This window comes from Ursus maritimus, unplaced genomic scaffold (genome assembly GCF_017311325.1).
Source record: "Ursus maritimus isolate PB19 unplaced genomic scaffold, ASM1731132v1 scaffold_26, whole genome shotgun sequence".
Taxonomy (NCBI): domain Eukaryota; kingdom Metazoa; phylum Chordata; class Mammalia; order Carnivora; family Ursidae; genus Ursus; species Ursus maritimus.
The window spans coordinates 34,780,152-34,798,229 of NW_024425119.1; the positions used below are offsets into that span (position 1 = coordinate 34,780,152).

The window sequence follows — 18,078 nt, forward strand, 5'->3', positions numbered from 1 at the left end:
AAAAAAAAAAAAAAAAAAATCAATAGTGAGAAATATTCCCTAAAAATGAATTAATGGTGAGATTATTGCTTTTGGCAAGTAGGTCCTAAGTGATCTTTGAGAGTAGTTTTAGTAAAGGGTGGGCAGAAGAGTGAGTTCTCTGGAGTTATTTATGTATTTAGAAACTTCAGCTCTTAAAAACACCATTAACAAGTTTATCAGCTCAAAATACTGGCCATGGTCAGAGACCTTGGAAAGTTAAGGTTTTGTAAACAGGTGGCTAACCAGCCAAATGCAGCTCTTGTTGTTTCTTTCCCATCCCCACCCCCTCACACAAAAATCAGAGATTTTCAAATTATAAAATACAAAAGATCTGGTAATACTGGTCTCTATTCGCCGTGTACCTTTTGCCAGAAGCATGCCTCTATGTCCTGGTGGATACCTCAGTGTTCTAATGACACCTCACTTTTCTCATGTCCTATAACTGCCTGGTCCCTATAGCTGTGAGGTACTGAAGGTAGAAACCTGGAAACTTGACCTTTACTGAAACATGGAATTAACCTAGAGTAGGTAGTAAATGGCTAAGACCCAGAAAGGTAAGGTCTCAAAGCCAGAACGCTTTGTGACTCCCAGCTTCCTAAGTCAACTGTGGCCCCTGCTGACACTAAAGACGTCCATATTCCCCCAAACTGATAGGTTATTGACCATTTAAAGATTTAATCAGCATGTCAATGAAATTTACAAGAATTCTCATGTGTTCACAGGAATATTATCTACACGGATTACACACAGAACAAGCTTTACCACCACAAAGCTGAGGGAAAACCTCTAAGGAAATCATCTTCAATTTACTCTTTTAAGTTCACTGTACTTGACCTTCGAATGCTGCTTTGATTCAGTCCCTTGGCCTTCAGTCTATTCTCATTCAAATCTGAAATTATCTTAAAAATAAAGCTGCCAACTGAGCAATACCTTAAAAGATAAAGGATGTTTCGGCTTTAAAACTTCAGTCTCCTCAATGCCTCCAGGATGGCCTACAAAATCCTATGGTCCTTTCAGATCTGCATCAGTGTGCCTTCAGAGACCCACCTCCCCTACCTCCCATGCTCTTCTCCACACAGGTCAGGACTCTGAGCATAAGGACACTACTCCCCCTCTTCTCCATAGACCCGTTCTAATGTGTACGGATTAAATAATTCATTATTTAACCTCCAACCACAGGACCAGACAGTGCAAAGCTTATAGCTGCCAGCACACTCATCCTCACAGGCACACTAAAATCATTAAAAATCCTCCAACTACAAACCCCAATATCATTTTTACCTTCTGCCCAACAGAGGCTCTTCCCACCTAACAACTTCCCACCACTAGTGAAAAAAAAAAAAAAAAAACCTTTTGCCTAATGCTTTCCCCACACGCCTTTCTGCCTCCTGACCAACCCAGATGCTTCCCCACATAGCTTGTCATGGGGCATGTCCTCTTCGCTTGCAAATTGTAAGTAAATGCTTTCAAAGGCAGTTATCTCCATGTCTGTCACTTCACCATACTCGATCAAAACAAATCCTGGGTACCTTTTTAATGCAAGTCCCCCTCTAAGACCACCCTTTTTATTTTGCTTAGAAAATGCTTATAAAGCCTTCATGATGGAGATTAAGTGGTTTAAGTATCACCTCCTTGGTAAAAACCCAGAGCAGTTGTTCTCAGCCCCTTGAGCTGCATACAATATTGCGCCTAACACAGGGCAGCCTTGGTTGTTTTGTGATTTCTGTTCTTGTGTTCTTTTACACCCACTGGGCTTTGAGAACCTGAATGAAGAGAATCACTCAAGTCTTACCCAGTACAATCCTTTGCACATATCAGGGACTCAAAGACTAAGAAAGAATAAATTTGGGGAAAAAAAAAAAAACAGGAAAAGCACAGAAACTTTAAAGCTGGCCAACATCATCTAAAACCCATTGAATGACATTTCATTTTCACTCATGTCAAGTCCTGTTTAATAGAACAAATGTTTTAAGCTCCTAACCCCATGACACGGAGATGAGAGGGACAGAGTAGCAGTGGAAGAAAGGGAGCAGGGCTTACTGGAAAACAGACCAGTTCTGCTCCGCCTTGTATGATAAGCTATATAACTACACTTAAAACCCAAATTTTTCATTCCTGCCAAAAGTTTCAGAGCTTCCCTTTCTGAGGTTTTAGTGGGTTTTTTTGTGGGTTTTTTTGTTTTGTTTTGTTTTTTTAGGGTAGATGATGGTAGTGAGTGTGGGGGGGGTGTTCACTCATTTTGTGAGTTTTCTGTTTTGCCAATTCTACTCAATTTTTCTTAGACTATGTCTGAGGTCTACCTGGGAGCCTGGTATCCATAATAGCTAGGTTTGGCTACCAAATACAATTCGAATGGCCTCAAGGCACATGGTGAAATCAGATGTTGAAAACAACCTAATTCATCAAGGCTGAAACTGCTATGAATTGTAACATTTTAGGGTCATAATGAATTAAGACGATCAACAGATATATGGAAAAAATGACTTTTCCTTTTCCACTTAATATTTTTGGTTCAGATGCTAAATCTTTGAGCCAACCTATTTGAAGAGGTTCTCATGAATGTTCACCTATAGAATATAAGGTCCTGCAAGTATTTCTGAATAATGTGTGAATTGGGGAAGAAAAAGCCTTTGATAACATTTTACTAATTACATTCACAACTCTCCATTTTTACTAACAAAATGATGATTAGCAGCTAATTATTTAGGCCATTAATTGATTGCTTTGTGATTAAAGATATGTTAATTGTACTTAAAAATGGAGGGACTTTAAGAATTGAAAAGAATGGATACTGACTTCAATGTTTTAGTAATTAAATGTGGAAAAGTACATTGTGATTAAAAAACAAAATCCCATAGCTTTCTATTTTTTGTGTTTTATAATAAATCTTTAGTATAAAAAATTTTTTAAACAAAAGACTCTGGCTTTTCTTGTACCATTCTCTTTCTGATAATGAACACTGAGTGTGAATGCAAAACCCTGCATATCATTATGTGAAACATTTATGCATTCAGAGTGTCTACTTGGTGGTTTTCTTCTTAAGAAGCTAAACAATTCATTAAACAAGCTGCTCCTGAATGGTAGATCAGAACAAGCATAAGCTGCCTTCTGTAGAATTCTATTGTGAAGCTGTACCCATTTGTGTTTTCTTTGAAGCCATAAAAATGAAACCCTTATGCTCATATTAAAAGCATAAGAAAGGCATCTATTATGTCAATAGATTTAAAACACGGCCTTAGACACAGTGAGAACCACTCCAAAATGGCACTCTTATAATAGCAAAGGTTAAGAAGTGCATTCCCAGAGAAAACCTTCAAAGGCCTACATATCATTATATCCCAAAACAGATGGCATTGCAGTGTTTAGAACTATAGTTTATGGACACCTACAATCTCAAATAAATCCTTTCTAATCCCACTCCTTTGTCTCGATTTTGTACTTTGATGATAACTGCAGGTGCCTTTCTCCATTCTTCAGAGAATGACAAGGATATGAAGATTCATGTACATATATGGACACAACTCTTACTAGGACTTCAATGCACAAGTATTTTACTAGCAACAGATTTATACTTTATAGATAACTAGGATTCCTACCTTCTAATCCATTATAAATCTTTAGTCTGAATTTTGTAGGAAAAATCAAAAATATACATCATGCTGGTGGAAAACGAGTTTACAAAACAATGTGGAATTCTCTACTATCCATGTGTATACTCGGGAGAACCTCAAACAGCAGATGGGGACAAGAAAATTCACCGCAGCATGGTTTATAAGGACAAACTGCAAATAACCCAAAGTTGATTAATAGGAAAATGGATAGATGCACTGTAATGTACTCAGTACTGCAGAGCAATGAAGAATGAACTTCTGCACACATCAACATAAACCTCAAAACAATGTTGCGCAAGAGTGAGACAACTATAAAAGGGTTTCTTTTATATATAAAATTGAAAGGGCACAAAATTGAGCAACAGGTTATTGTTACGTAACTTGTTCAATTATCTAAAATTCTCCTAAGAGAAAGCATACTAGCGTGACTAACCAATTGAAGTAAAAAGTTTGTGATTTGCTACAAATCTCATACCGAATACTTTTTTGGATCTAAATTTAGTTCACAAAATTGCCTACAGACACTAATTTCTAATGGGTCCTTATGGGTCAAGAAAATTTGTTTAAAATATCATACTTCAATATTTAAGGAAGATACGTCAATTATAACACCTACAGAAATATTTAAGTAGTATGATTCTACCAAAAAAGTTTTACTTCGTAGTTTACCTGAAACTTCACAAGGCTTGTGAGATTGCAGAAAATAGTTGCTCTTTAATTCCTGTCTGTATATGAGATGTGGTTTGTTATGATCATCCTCATGTTCGCTCCCATCTGCCTTCATTATAGGTTCTAAGAAATATTCACCGTCCTGGGCTTTAAATGTTCCCATCTGAAAACAAAGAAAATAATTAACTTGGTCACTAAGGGAAAGCATGCAGTGCCACAGGTTAAAGAGAGCACACAAAAGCAGGACTTCCAGAAGTCTGTTCACTAAATGTCATCCACCGAACATTTCCTTTCCGTGGTTCCCTTCACGCTCTTACGTGTTCTAATAGGCAGAGTTGAGATGACCGGCATTCCCGGTATAAACAATGGCATAGGTAACAACACCAAACATTCTAGTAACAAGAAAGCCTGTTTGGCTTGGTCTGTATAAGGCAGTGAGGAAACAAGACTTAAGGTTGTCTGGGGTCAGATAAGAGATCTTAAAGGTGATGCTACCAATTTAGAATTGGTAAGCAATGCAGAGCCACTGAAGAGTTTTCACGAAGACCTACCTTCTGAATTCCAGAATCCATTATGTAACTTGCCTTTCAACATCTCCACTTACATAACTAGTAGCATTCTCACCCTAAACATGTCCAAAGACAAACCTTATTTTCAGTCCAAACCTGCCCTTTCTTCAATGGTCCTATGTCAGGAAACGGCAAGAGCATTATTCCAATGGTTTAGGCTGAAAGTTCTTAGAGAAATCAAGAATGGGCTCTTGTGCCCACACTAACATCCCATATTCAATTCATCTGTAAATCCTGATGGCTCAACCTTCAAGACATAACTGAAATCCAACCACTTCTGCCAAGTTTTACTACCACATCCATGATCTAACCTCACCTTCTGTTTCCTCTATAAACCAACAATCCTCTAGTCTAGATTCTATGGAGGAGTCATAGTAATTTCTAGGGTCTAGATCATGTCACTCAAAACAAACATGACTAAAATCATCCAGTAAAATCCAAAGTCCTTACAATAGTCTGCAATGTTCTGATGTGCCCTGCCACACTGTCCCTCTAAACACACAGGTGACCAACAATTGTGACTTCTCCCACTTCCACCTTAGCTCATTCTAGAGCCTCTGGTGCCTCTGATATTCCTCAATAGAACAAGGAAATGCCTCAGGACCTTTGTACTTAAACGTCTGCCTCAAGCACTTCCCCCCACTAGCTCTTCTAGCACTTACTTCCGGTTTCTGATCAACATACATCACCCTATATAAAATGTCACCCTACCTCCTAGATCTATCCCTTTCACCCAGTTTCATTTTTCTTAAAGCACTTATCACTACCTCATTTTTTGTCTGATGCTATCCACTAAAAATAAGCACCACAAGAGTGGAGCTTTTGCCTAGACTCTTCTCTGCATGCCTCTCATGCCTGCCACATGCCAGATGTTGGCGTATAACATTGACTAAGGGTCAACTTTACAAAAAAAAAAAAAAAAAGACAATAAAGTTATGACGTTTAACTTAGTAACATTGTGTGTTATATGGTGGTCAAAAAAAAAAAGTACTTGCAGTTCCAAGATAAAGGCTGGAACCTTGAAGAGAGGTAACAGAACCAGATTTATAGTGACAGCAATGGTATGACAGGTGGAAGAGAAAGATTACAAGATGCCAATGCCTGAGGAAAGCAAAAAAAATACAGTGAGGGAGAATTTGACACAGATAATTTTCTGGTAAAATAGGATTTACCAAAATGACTCCAGAAATGTTAAAACTGCAAACAGACCCAATTCAAAGACCACTGACCACATCTATTTACATAAACTATGGTACAGCCATACAGTGGGATATCCTGTGGTTACCAAGAATAAACATTCCATGTAGTGTACAAAAAGACCTCCAATTATTTCTAGTGGCCTATGCTCTAGCATATCTAATTCTACCAGTTTCTGTTTTCCAACTATAACTATAAATCACTTATTTTCAATATATAACAAAAATTCACCTCCCTGTGGCTTCCCAGAAAAAATAATTTCAATTATGCTTATAAGTAACAAAGACACTATTTTTGAAACCTGAGTAAATGAACTGATGGAAAAATTGCTTTCCGCCTTTTTAAAAAAGCATGAAGAAGGGAAATGTGATAGTATCTTGGTAAAAGATACCAAGAGACATGAGGTGGCTTATTATATATCTAAATGCATCTGCAGACCTACTTTGAATACAAAACTATTTTTCCCAAGCTATACTGAAGACTTACCTTGGAAATTTTTATACTCTTTTTGTATTAAGATCTGACAATGAGGTAGTTCTATCATAACGTTCCAGTAAGACTGCACAAAGGTCAAACTTCAATTCCTACATGGACAGTGAGAATAGCTCTATCCAGAGTCTATCAGAACCTCTTTTTTACATTGTGCTAGAACACTGTAGTCTGCTAAGAATATAGCCTTTATAACTCAAAGGCTTTTCTTCAACAAGAACCTTATGTTTTAGAATACTTAATTCAAGAATTATTTGTCTTCAAAGTGACTCCTCTGTATTTATCAATGAAGAACTTATGTTACTTCCATCATTTTTTCTATAATTCACCCCACTGCAGAGGACTTTCTGTTCAAGTATTAGAGCTTTGCCTAAAGGGTCTTAAGGATGCATTTTTTTTTTCCAACTTGGAAAGGAACCTGGTAAGAAATTGGAGACTTAAAACAGGTGGTTCATAGAATTCTATTTAGATCATGCCATATTTTTAGCAACCTGCCTATCTGCAGAGGGCCACTGCAATTTGATTCATGAGAAATGCCAATCAAATTCCAAACACTTTCTTTTGAGGACTATTAAAGCAGCAAAACTAGGTTTCACTTGGGCAAGGGTTTCCCAGTTATTAGAGCAGTGATCTATTTGCCAAGCTGTACTGAAAGGCAGTAAGTGATTATACATACAACTGGTTCCAATTTATTCTCATAGGTCAAAATTTTTATGTTTAGAGTATTTTTATATATGTAATTGTTTTTCCAAAATGTTACTTCATATTGTGGCATTTATACACACTTTTTTCCAAATACATGGCAAACACATGTACTGTAGCCACAACCAATAATGTACTCAGATTTCATTAAAGAGTAAAAACAAGTAGAATATATAAACCATTTGGACGCTTTTTGCAAATCGTTTACAGTTATCACATTAGTATTGGCAACTACAGAACATAATGTCTGATTAAGGCAATTAGAGCCTCCACTGAGAATTTTAGTAACAAATTGCTCTCAACAATTAATAAAATTAGGCTTTAATTTCAGGGGTAATTAAGTGTTCCAGTCTTCATGGTGGTAGTTATTCATAAGTCATATAATGAGAATCAGTTTAATGCTATTTATAATAGGAGCCTGAACAGGAGTCCTGTGTTCGCACTCACAGAAACTTGGGCAAGTGACTTCGTATCGGACTCTCAATTCCACGACTTATAGAACAAAATAGAAATAAATCTACCTAACTTCCTAAGACAAGGTGTTAAAACATCAATGATTTTGAAATGGGATGAAAAAATTCTCCACTCAAACACAGACGTTACAGCCACCCTTTTCCCCCTTGGCAGACTGTAACGGTTATGTAATGAAAGATCACGAAGATGAACTCTGATTCGTTTTTACTTCGGGATCCTCCATTCGACGCATAAGGTTTTTCTCCCAGACAGTTCATTATAACATCACTGATCAAGCCTAGGAAATAGTGTTATCATAAGCACGCACTGAATGAATCAACAATATGAAGAAAACCTAGTTGGTTCCATGAGGCTGAAGTAGAAAATTCTAAGGTTTTCAAGAAGAGGAGGCTTTCCTCTAGCAGCAGTCCTTATTCCCCTTTCCAGGGGAGAACTCCAGATCTCCAGCATAAAAGTGAGAGGAGGCAATAAAGAGAAAATGCACTGCCTATACTTCCCCCCGAAAAGAGATCACTCTCACCAATCCTTGCTTATAAGGACCAAGAAAAGGACTCTGAACTCACCCACCTAAGCCTTAGGTAGGCAAGGGAGTCTGATGCAAGTAGTGTCCCAGCAACATCAATAACAAGGAATAAATTTTGTAATATTTCTTTCTTGTAGGCATAGAGGTGTTTTTGAAGTTATAGGAACTCACTAAAAGTGGAGAGAATGGTCAGTGTTCTTGGGGATTTAGGGAGTGGTTTTCAGGACAGTCTCTCCCAACTTCTTACTGAAGTATCCGGAGACCTAAAACCTAAAATCACTGTAACAATTAAGAACTTGTAAGAAATCATTCAGAACTGCTTTGTAGGTGTATAATGGAAATATATTCATGATTGTTGAAATGTTATAAGTTACTTGAAAATATGTAACATCTAGAAGGACACATGCCATACACCTGCCAGACCATGTCATACTTATAGCATGTTTTCTTCTAGTTTCTTATGATTTACAATTAACATATGTACTCTTCAATTTAGGCAAATATTCTTTTTTCATGTCTCCCATTATATTTTTCCCTAAAGTTTACCATATACTGTGGCTTTGTTCTTCTTTAGTACAGATGGACTTCCATTGAGCTCAGTGAGGTGAGAATCCAATATTTTGNNNCAGGAGATATTCTTTGCATTCAGATTTACCATAAATGCCTTTTAGACTTTGGCAACTGTTGCAGAAAACTTGAAGCAATTACCAAAACTCGATCTGCCATAAGAAGTCAACTAAGTTTTTGAGGTATTAAGCTGTCAAAGAAACCATGGGCCTAGACTAAAGAAGCCTTGACTGCTTTAGTTGTAACATAATCCATAGACCCTCAATTACCTCAGCATTCCTGAAAGCTGTCCCCACCCCCACCACCTGACAGCATCCTCCCAGAAGCTTAGATGTGGCCATGGAGGAGTACGGGCAAGACCCGCCCAGAGAGCAGAAACGGGTCTTGGGGACTGGACTTCCCAGAAAGAGTAAAGGAAGGGAATCAAGGAACTCTCTTGCCAAAGCAGTAGGTCTCCACAGCCGCTCCACAGAAGTTCAAGACTGCTATAAATCAGTTACTAATAGGTGCCTCTTCTTTCTATAGGAAGTTTAAAATTAGGGTTGCAGTCATGCTGACTATAGGGTTGGGGATAAAGACAGTGCCTCTGTGAGGTTGTCTCCTTGTCCATAAGATTACTATGATGTGTAGGAAGAGAACAAATGGACATTTGGTGAATAAAAGGGTAGCCTGTGGTAAAGACTGGTGGTCATCGACAGTACCTATTCTCTCTTCCTCCTGGTCCTATGACTTGCCCCTCCCTTTTCCAGCCCTTTGCATCTGGGTAGAGCCAGGCATCAGAACATGAATAGAAGTAGTGTCACTTTTGGACTAAGGTAGTCAAGAGCCAGTATGCCTTCATGCTATTACTGTGGTAATAAAGCATTCACAGTTCATGAATATTTGAATGCTCTTATAAAGACATTACCTTACCACCAGTATCTAACAGTGACTAGTATATAATAAATGCTTTCTGAGTATTTGTTGAAAAATAATCTTCCCCTGAATAGTAGTATGAATCGAACAGCTTAAGTAGGTTTTATAGAAAACAGGAAGTATGAGCAAAACAATAAAACCTCGGATAACAAGGTGCAATATACCCCCATATGAATGACACCACTTAGATATTTAAGATTTAACTGATGCACAGTTCTTTTAAAGTATGTCCAAGTATTTCAACTAAAATTGCTAAAATAATTTCCTTGCATTGCATGACTGATGTAAAGAACTAACCTAATTACTTAGCACATTAAAAGCTGCTTTAGCTCATTCATCAAGCATTTCTATGTTCTGTATTGGGTGTTACAATCATCCCCACACTTAAAATCTATAAATAAGGTAGAAGTGTGAACAACCACAATTCAATATATGGTGTATAAGGAGTTGTCCAGGAGTGAAACAAAGGCAGGCCCAGTCAGCTCTGTCTAGAGAGGACCAGGGAAAAGAAAAGGCTTTAAAATTGAGCTGAAGGATGAAGAGTTTAAAAGAAAGGACATTCTAGACAAAGTAAATATAAACTCAAAGTATTATGAATAATATATAAACCTATTCTGGAACCAAACACATGTTTCTAGAATTATCTCTTACTTGCCACCTGTTCTATCATTATCTTTCTTGGTTAATGGTCACAGGATCATGCAGTCATTTAAGTCAAAAATCATTTTGATCTCCTTTTAGGGTCCAAAATTCTAATGTGTCTTCTACAAGGCTGTTCAACTCCAGCACCAACATTTTGAGGTATTTGTGTAGGAGGTTGTTTTATGTATCGGGGGGAGTATTAGCAACATCCCTGTCCTCTAGCCAGTAGAAGTTAAGAGCATCCACTATACTCACCCCCAATTGTAACTGCCAAAATGGTCTCCAAATAGCACCAAGAATCCCGAGGGACAAAACTGCCCCCAGTTTAGAACCTCCGGTCTATAGTAGCATATCTTCCATAGGTACCCACTCTTCCCCTTTGCTGCTGCAACCACTTTATTTCAAGGAGCTCTTCTTCCCCACCCATGGTATAGTAAAGGGTGGTCCTTTCAGTGACTCTCTGCCTCCCCCATACCCTTCACAGTAATGCATTAGGGGACGCCCCTCGTAGCACATGAAACCAACCCACCATCCCAGCTCAAGCCTCACTCTTTCACGGTGAGTCCAGGCCTTAATATGAGTTCTGCCTTATCCTCCCCTCCCAACCCACCCCCTTTTCCAGCTGCACAGGGCCATAAGCAACCTTTGACTTTCCATATCCACATGGAATCATCCCTGAAAGTCCAGTTAAGAGTCCTATTTCCAGGGGCGCCTGGGTGGCTCAGATGGTTAAGTGTCTGCGTTTGGCTCAGGTCATGATCCCAGGGTCCTGGGATCGAGCCCCACATCAGGCTTCCTGATCAGCCTGCTTCTCCCTTCTCCTTCTCCCTCTGCTGTTCCCCCTGCTTATGCTCAAATAAAATCTTAACAAAACAAAAAAGTCCTATTTCCAGCACAGGTCTCAATGCCCGCACTCCTTCCTCAAAATTCACACAGCATTTTCCATATTCCTCTCAACAGCATCAAACAGACCTCAAATGTTTGTGTGCCTGGTGTCAGTATATGGTGGCCTTGAGAATGCTAAGCATAATTGGCCAAGGGCCCCAGCTATTGGGGTTTGAAATCCATCATTGTTTGCAGCCCAGCCGTCTCGCTCTCAAGTGCTACTCCCATTTAGTAACGGAGTATGACAATACTAAGGGTGTACTCCTCCTTCGGCAGGAGACTCTTCTCCCAGCCCAATTTGGCTTGGGGCAAGCTTCACTGAACCTTGCTTAGGCTCCCCAGCAGCCTTGGATGCCTCTCCCCAACATTCTCGTTCTCCCGGTTTCAAATTTCACCGCTCTGTTTTCTCTGACAGAAGCACTTCTAAATAAAATGCTTGCACACACAATCCCATCTTGTCATCTGCTTCTTGGAGGGCTCAGAATAAGACTAGAATTTTAAGAAGCATAAGAAATTCTCCTTCATATTGGAGTACTTGGAGTATGTGAATAACTAAGAGGTCCTTATGAATTTTTCCCACAAAAGATTATGAATGCAGAATGGCACATGTAATGATCTGGGGCTGTGTTAGTTGTGGGCAAATAGGAAGTTTAGAAAACTTTCCTAGAATAGACAAAAGCCAGTAAAGACACAGATAGGAAATAACCGTATGGAAACTGAACAAGAAGTCACTAAAGCAACTCAATTATCAGAGCATTAGTGCCTGACATGATGCAGAATGGTTATGAGAAACTTCAAAAAAGTACACAGCGCCACTGCAAGTTACTGCTTGAGAACACTGTATAAGCCAGATGCAATGTCTGGTTTTATGACATCTGGAAACGGTTTCTTTCAACCAAAAAGACTGCATTGCTTCAAATCCCACCAAGAAATAGTGAAGTTAACAGTCTAGGCAGTCGGGTTAGTCCCTGAGGGCCTTTGGAAGAAGGGAACCCACTGGGTAATATGAGAAGAGGGCTAGTAGGCACAGGGGTTGTTGGGAAAAGCCTGTGTATAATTTATACATGCCATCCTGACAAATATACACCCAAAATTCAGCTCATTAAGATACTGACCTCTACTTCAGCAACAGTGCTAACATTATGAGAAGACAGAGCATAGGACCATGAACACAAAGCTTAAAGTTGAATATAGAGGTATTAAGCCCTGATAACTATACACTCTGACAGTTTATCAATGGACTAAAAAAGTTTGATTAGCCGTGACTTACAGGTAATTTTAGGATTCAGTTCCATTTTCATATCTACTGTAAATTTTACAAATGAATAAATCTGTTTAGACATGTTTGAATGTTACACTTAGGAGAAATTAAACAAAAGCAGAAGTTATACAAACATGAAACAAGACTTCTGGCAGACTCTTAGCCCCTTCTCGTTCTTGGGCCCAAAACACTTAGAAGTACTAGTCACGGTTCAGTGATTTAGTGAAATATGTAAATACCAAGACTTCTAAGAATGGGGAAAAAAAATAACTATATAGAAATGAAAGTGTGTATGTTTAGGGTTAAAGCAACACTAGCATTCCACTAAATGGAATGTCGATTTTTTTAAGTGGTTGCACATAGATATTTTGGAAACATTTTGGTTTTCATTCCCTTCCTCTAAAATAGACATTCCTCAGTAGCCACCAGAAAGGGTAGATGCTACCTGAAATGGAAGATGGAAGGAGAACTGATCAACTAAGTAAGATGTGAAAGGAGAACTTCGTGGATTCCCAGAAGAAAAGAGGGACAGGAGACATAAACAGATGACAAGATGTACATGTGCCAACTTCTCCAGTGAGGGTTAAGATCCTAGAGACAGAAGGGGCGCCTGGGTGGCACAGCGGTTAAGCGTTTGCCTTCGGCTCAGGGCGTGATCCCGGCATTATGGGATCGAGCCCCACATCAGGCTCCTCCGCTATTAGCCTGCTTCTTCCTCTCCCACTCCCCCTGCTTGTGTTCCCTCTCTCACTGGCTGTCTCTACCTCTGTCGAATAAATAAATAAAATCTTAAAAAAAAAAAAAAAAAGATCCTAGAGACAGAAGACATGTTAGTTTAAGGGAAATGCCAAGAGAAATGCTTCAGCATGCTAAGTGGGATTCAGGGAAGGGACCACTCTGAAAGGGATTCCCCCTCCCCCACGTACACCCCTCCCCAAAGTTAGAGGCATGGCAGAATTTGGTAAAGAGAATAACTAAGTTCCCCTTGACTTTCAAATGCCATGGAGGGTTTCAGATCCTTAGAGGGTTCTGGAAGGTTCCCAACAGCATCACTAAGCCACCTTGCATGGTGAAGGAACAGCAACAGAAGCAAAGTGCCTGATAATGGCTGCAGAGTACAGCAGCCAGACAGATCAGGTAAGTGCTGCAGCCAGACCTCACAGGAAGAGGCAGCACCAGTGAGAGCCCAGGAGGGATGTCCAGGAGCCTCAGCTGAGCGAAGGAGGCCACGAGTTCTCAGGCCTAGAGTTCAGCTAGAGAAATTGAAGGATCATCTCTCCACCTTCCTCCTAAACAAGGACCTCAGAACAAACACTATGGCCTGCTATGGGACCAGTTTTCATCAGTAGTCAATGTATGCTTGAATCTAGAAATGTAGGGGACAATACATATTAACAGAAAAAAAAAAAATCACATGCTCATTTCAATTTTTTCAGGAAAAGTAAGTACAACATTCATTTATAATTAAAAGCAACCTTAGAGCAGAAAAACTAGGAAAAATGATCTACTCTAAATTTTAGTGTGGCTCTAACAATCCTTCTATAAACTTCAATCTTAATGTGCAATGGACTGGTAGAGGTCAAAGCTAGATCACAGTCACATATACAAAGTCAAACATCAGTCCGGAAGCAAGAAGGAGCAGGGCCAGAAAATTAGCAGTAACTGCACAGGCATTGTATCAAGGTTGATCTACAAACAATCCAGCTGGTCTAAGTTGTCAGTACAACAATTTTATCCAAATCTAAAGAATAATCTGAGACTAAGAAAAATTGCATATAATGACAACTGGACTGTAGAACCCACCAGATGTTCAGCTATTTGAGGACACCATTATTCTAAAGGAACTTAATGACTGATTCAGTAGAAAGAAGATACACAGTCATAAATATATAGTTAATATCAGTTCTGGTGGAAATATCAAAAGTGAGAAAGTCAAAGAAATGTCACTAATCTCGTTAGTAATTTAGAGTTCTGACTGGTCATGATCACACTACTAAAAGATACTTAGATACTGGTATTTGCTATATTACTGGACATTTTCTATCTCTACCATGACCGATGTCCTCAATGAAGCCTTACAAAGAAATTAAAACACATAGGTATAAAATAAGTTTTTAAAATGTTAGTCTAAGGGCAATAAATCTTCCAAAAACAAAGTGCATACATGAGTCAGATTAATAATGTATAACTTAGACAACTATATCCAAATTGGCACAGTAATGGGTAAGGATGAACTCAAGACCTAAAAACATTTCCAACTGTTTGATTTCAAAAAGGGGATACTGAATAAAAATTTGAACTACACCAGCATTATGAATCAACATGAGCAGATAATAATGCTTCCCATCTGGAATGTTTTTTCATGCCGTGAAATACTAAATCAAGGAAACATTAACCATGACAAATTGTGATAATAAATCTAGAATTTTTCAGATGAGCTAATCATTCTGAAAGGTTCTAGAAAAGAATATTTTCCTTTCTTTCGATATATATATAGGTGGCTGTGTAAATATTAGTGTTTCTGCCATTCTGGTGTTGCAAACTTTCTACATTTAACACAGGAGAAAGGAAGGAAATTGTCCAAGGCATTCCATGTAACTATAGCTCAAAGCAGCATGAAAAAAAGAGCAAGGAGACCTTCCAAATTTACTAGTGACCAAAACTCACACCCAGGAAGATATCCTACAATTAACCTGAGAGGAAGCATTGCATTTGAATGCTAGAATCCAGTAGCCAATTCCAGTTGTTTCTTTCTTGAACAGGTCTTTAAACAGGAGTTAAGTATTTTAACAAAACTATTAAAACCTGTGGTTTCATAAACTTGGATGGCAAAGTGTTAGACCTATTTTCACCAACTTCTGATATTTAACATTTCCTTCACTATTGTAGGTAAAAATCACAGACATTATGACTTTGTTATCAACAAGTTACCTTTGCACCAGAGTTGATGTAGCTATCCAGATAGTTTATACTCATTATCACTACCACAGTAAATAGACCCCTCCCCAATGATCACTTAGTGTATTAACGAAGTGTATTGTGAAACTGTAAGTTGTAGTATCTGTAACATTTTGATTACTGTTAGTACTTAAAAGGAAGCCAATTAACATTTTACACATTTAAAGTATGTTGAGAAGACATCCTAAGTTTTCCCAGACTGAAGAAGTTTATGGTTAAGGGGGGGGGNNNGTTAGAACCTCTGCCTTCAACGGAAAGGAACAAAACACAAAGAACCCACTATTTTATTTCCTTTCCTCTCTCCACAATAAGGTTTTTTTCCCCCCTCTACACAAAATCCCCATTTTTTTCTCCTGTCACTCTAATGATCATTTCTCACGTGCTGGCACTAGGTCTTTGCAGATACTGTCAAATGTAGTGCATTTTGAACACAGGCGGATTCAGCCTCTATGGCCATCCCCATACTATCAAGAAACTTTTCCTTTTGAGATTTCCATTTTACCTATATCCATTTCCTTCTAAATTCAAGGATCAGATTTAATTCAGGGGAGTCTGCTTAAGTGGTCAGGAGTTGGTGTGCCGGTGAAGTCAACTGCCCTCCTGTTGGAAGAGACATTTCACGTGTGGAACAGGCCCCATACACTCCTTGACTCACTCGCTCAGGATCTGACATTTTCAGGAGCCTCCTTAGCTTTGCACAGAGGGGTCAGTTTTGCAGCAGATAGAGACTAGGGATCCTCCAACCCCCACCCCACCCCATTGCAAGAAAGAGTGGCCTCAGGCTTGGGTTAATCTGCGTGTTAATCCCCCTTGATAACCCCCTCTGACCTCTGGGGTCACCAACCATCAACTTGGAAAAACCCAACTAACCAACTCCATTAACACAGCCCTTAACTGGATCCCAAGAAAAACGCTCGAGGGGCCTGAGGGCACTTACCAGTCCTCCACAGAGGCTGAAGACCGCTGTGTGATCCTCCCGAGCATTGACCTGGCCTCGATAGAAGCAGTGGCGGAGATCTGGAGGCACCACGCTGCGCTCCTCCGCCCCGCGCGCGGGGGCTCCCAGGTGCACCTCGGTGTAGCTAGCGGCCAGGAAGGCCGCGTCCGCGCTCAGGTTCAGCTGGAAGAGCTGCCCGTAGGCGCTGATTCGGTAGTGGGTCCTGAGTGGCGTGGGCTCCAGCGCCTCCGAGCTGCGCTTCCTCCGGCTGAAGTGGTGGCTCTGAGGGAACACTTCGCCAAACTCATTGACCCGCGCGGGGGTCACCACTTCGTAGGAGACCAGCGTCCTTACCAGGGCTTCTACAACCACAGAAATATGGCCACTGAGCCCCCTCCCCGGCCACGCGTTTCCAACACCACGACCCCAAACTTCAACCAAACGCCCCAGGTCCCAATCCACCCGGAGGCACGACAAATGCACACGAGCTGGCGAGAGCGCGCACACACACATACACACACACGTGCTCTGCTTTCCCACACCCCCGAGTTGCTCCAACCTTCCCAAGCCAAGACCCTGACACTCACAGCCCCGAACAACCCACCTCCTTCTCCCATCCCTCTTTGCTTCCCAGCCGCCAACTGGTGCAGTCCTGGCGCACGCGCCTCTCTGTCCCCACGCGCCCCCACCGCGTGGTCCCGGGAGCGAGACCGGTCCCGGCGCGCGCGATTCCTCGAAACCCGGCGCAGCCGCAACCTCTCAGGATGCTTGGGGCTGGCTGATCCCTGAGTCCCGCGAGCCTCTACAGGACCAGGGTCCTCACAGCCGGGCTGACTCACCCACCCCACTCCGTCCGCCAGTCCCACTCGGGCCCCTCGCCCCCACCTCGCTGCTGGAGGCGTCCCACAGTGACCTTACCTTGCCTGGGGTGGAAATGAATTTCCCAAGACCTGGTGATGAAGAGCGAGAGCTGGTAGAGCAGCCCCGTCAGCCACTTGGCCACCCGCATGGTTCCACCCGGGGGATCCCAACCGGGGAGGCCAACCCGAGCCGCCGGCCGCCCAGTCCGGCTTCCCCGCGCTCCGCAGCCTCTCCTCCTTCTCGCCCGCCGTGCTCTGCGCCGGCCGCCGCGGCGCCTCAGCAGCCTCCGGAGCAGCAATCCCGGCCCCGGGCCGGACCGTCTCGCCACACCGCCAGCCTCCGCTCCCTGAGCCGCTGCTTCATCGCACTGCAGCCCCACAGCTCCCGGCTTGCTCTCGGCAGCCTCGCTCCGCTTCCTGCGCTCGCACTGCCCTCAGACACCTTCTCCCTAAATCCAGACCAACGCGAGGAAGCAACTCAACCTAGCAGGAACGGTGCCAATATAGCCACCCCGGGCCGGGCGAACGCGGTGAGAGCCCGCCTCTAGGGGCCGGGCCCGGCCAATCAGCAGGAGGCGCGGCCCGGGCTCGCCCTCCCGCGTGCAGCCCGCCCCCAACTCCCAGCCGCACGAGGAGTGCGGTCCCCGCGGGCTCCAGCATTGGGAGAGCAACGTGGTGTGTCTAGTCCGAGGGCCAGCTGGACATCATCCCGGTACCTGTAAAACCCAAAACTGATCAAGCTGCGTGAGGTCGCGGTTCAGATAGGTGATAGGTGTGTGAGGTTTTCGCTCTTACAAT

General features: G+C 41.4%; 1 protein-coding gene across 1 annotated transcript in view; it reads right to left on the reverse strand.

Annotated features, from left to right (window-relative positions):
• Positions 1–17,459, reverse strand: part of ADAMTS20 (ADAM metallopeptidase with thrombospondin type 1 motif 20) — a 167,558-nt gene extending 150,099 nt beyond the window's left edge. Inside the window, exons 1-3 of the mRNA XM_008704712.2 lie at positions 17,339–17,459; positions 16,421–16,782; positions 4,302–4,464 (exon numbers count right to left, since the gene is read on the reverse strand). Coding sequence (XP_008702934.2) covers positions 4,302–4,464; positions 16,421–16,782; positions 17,339–17,429 — 616 coding nt within the window. The 5' untranslated portion in view covers positions 17,430–17,459. The remainder of the gene's footprint in view (positions 1–4,301; positions 4,465–16,420; positions 16,783–17,338) is intronic.
• Between the last annotated feature and the right edge of the window lie 619 nt (positions 17,460–18,078).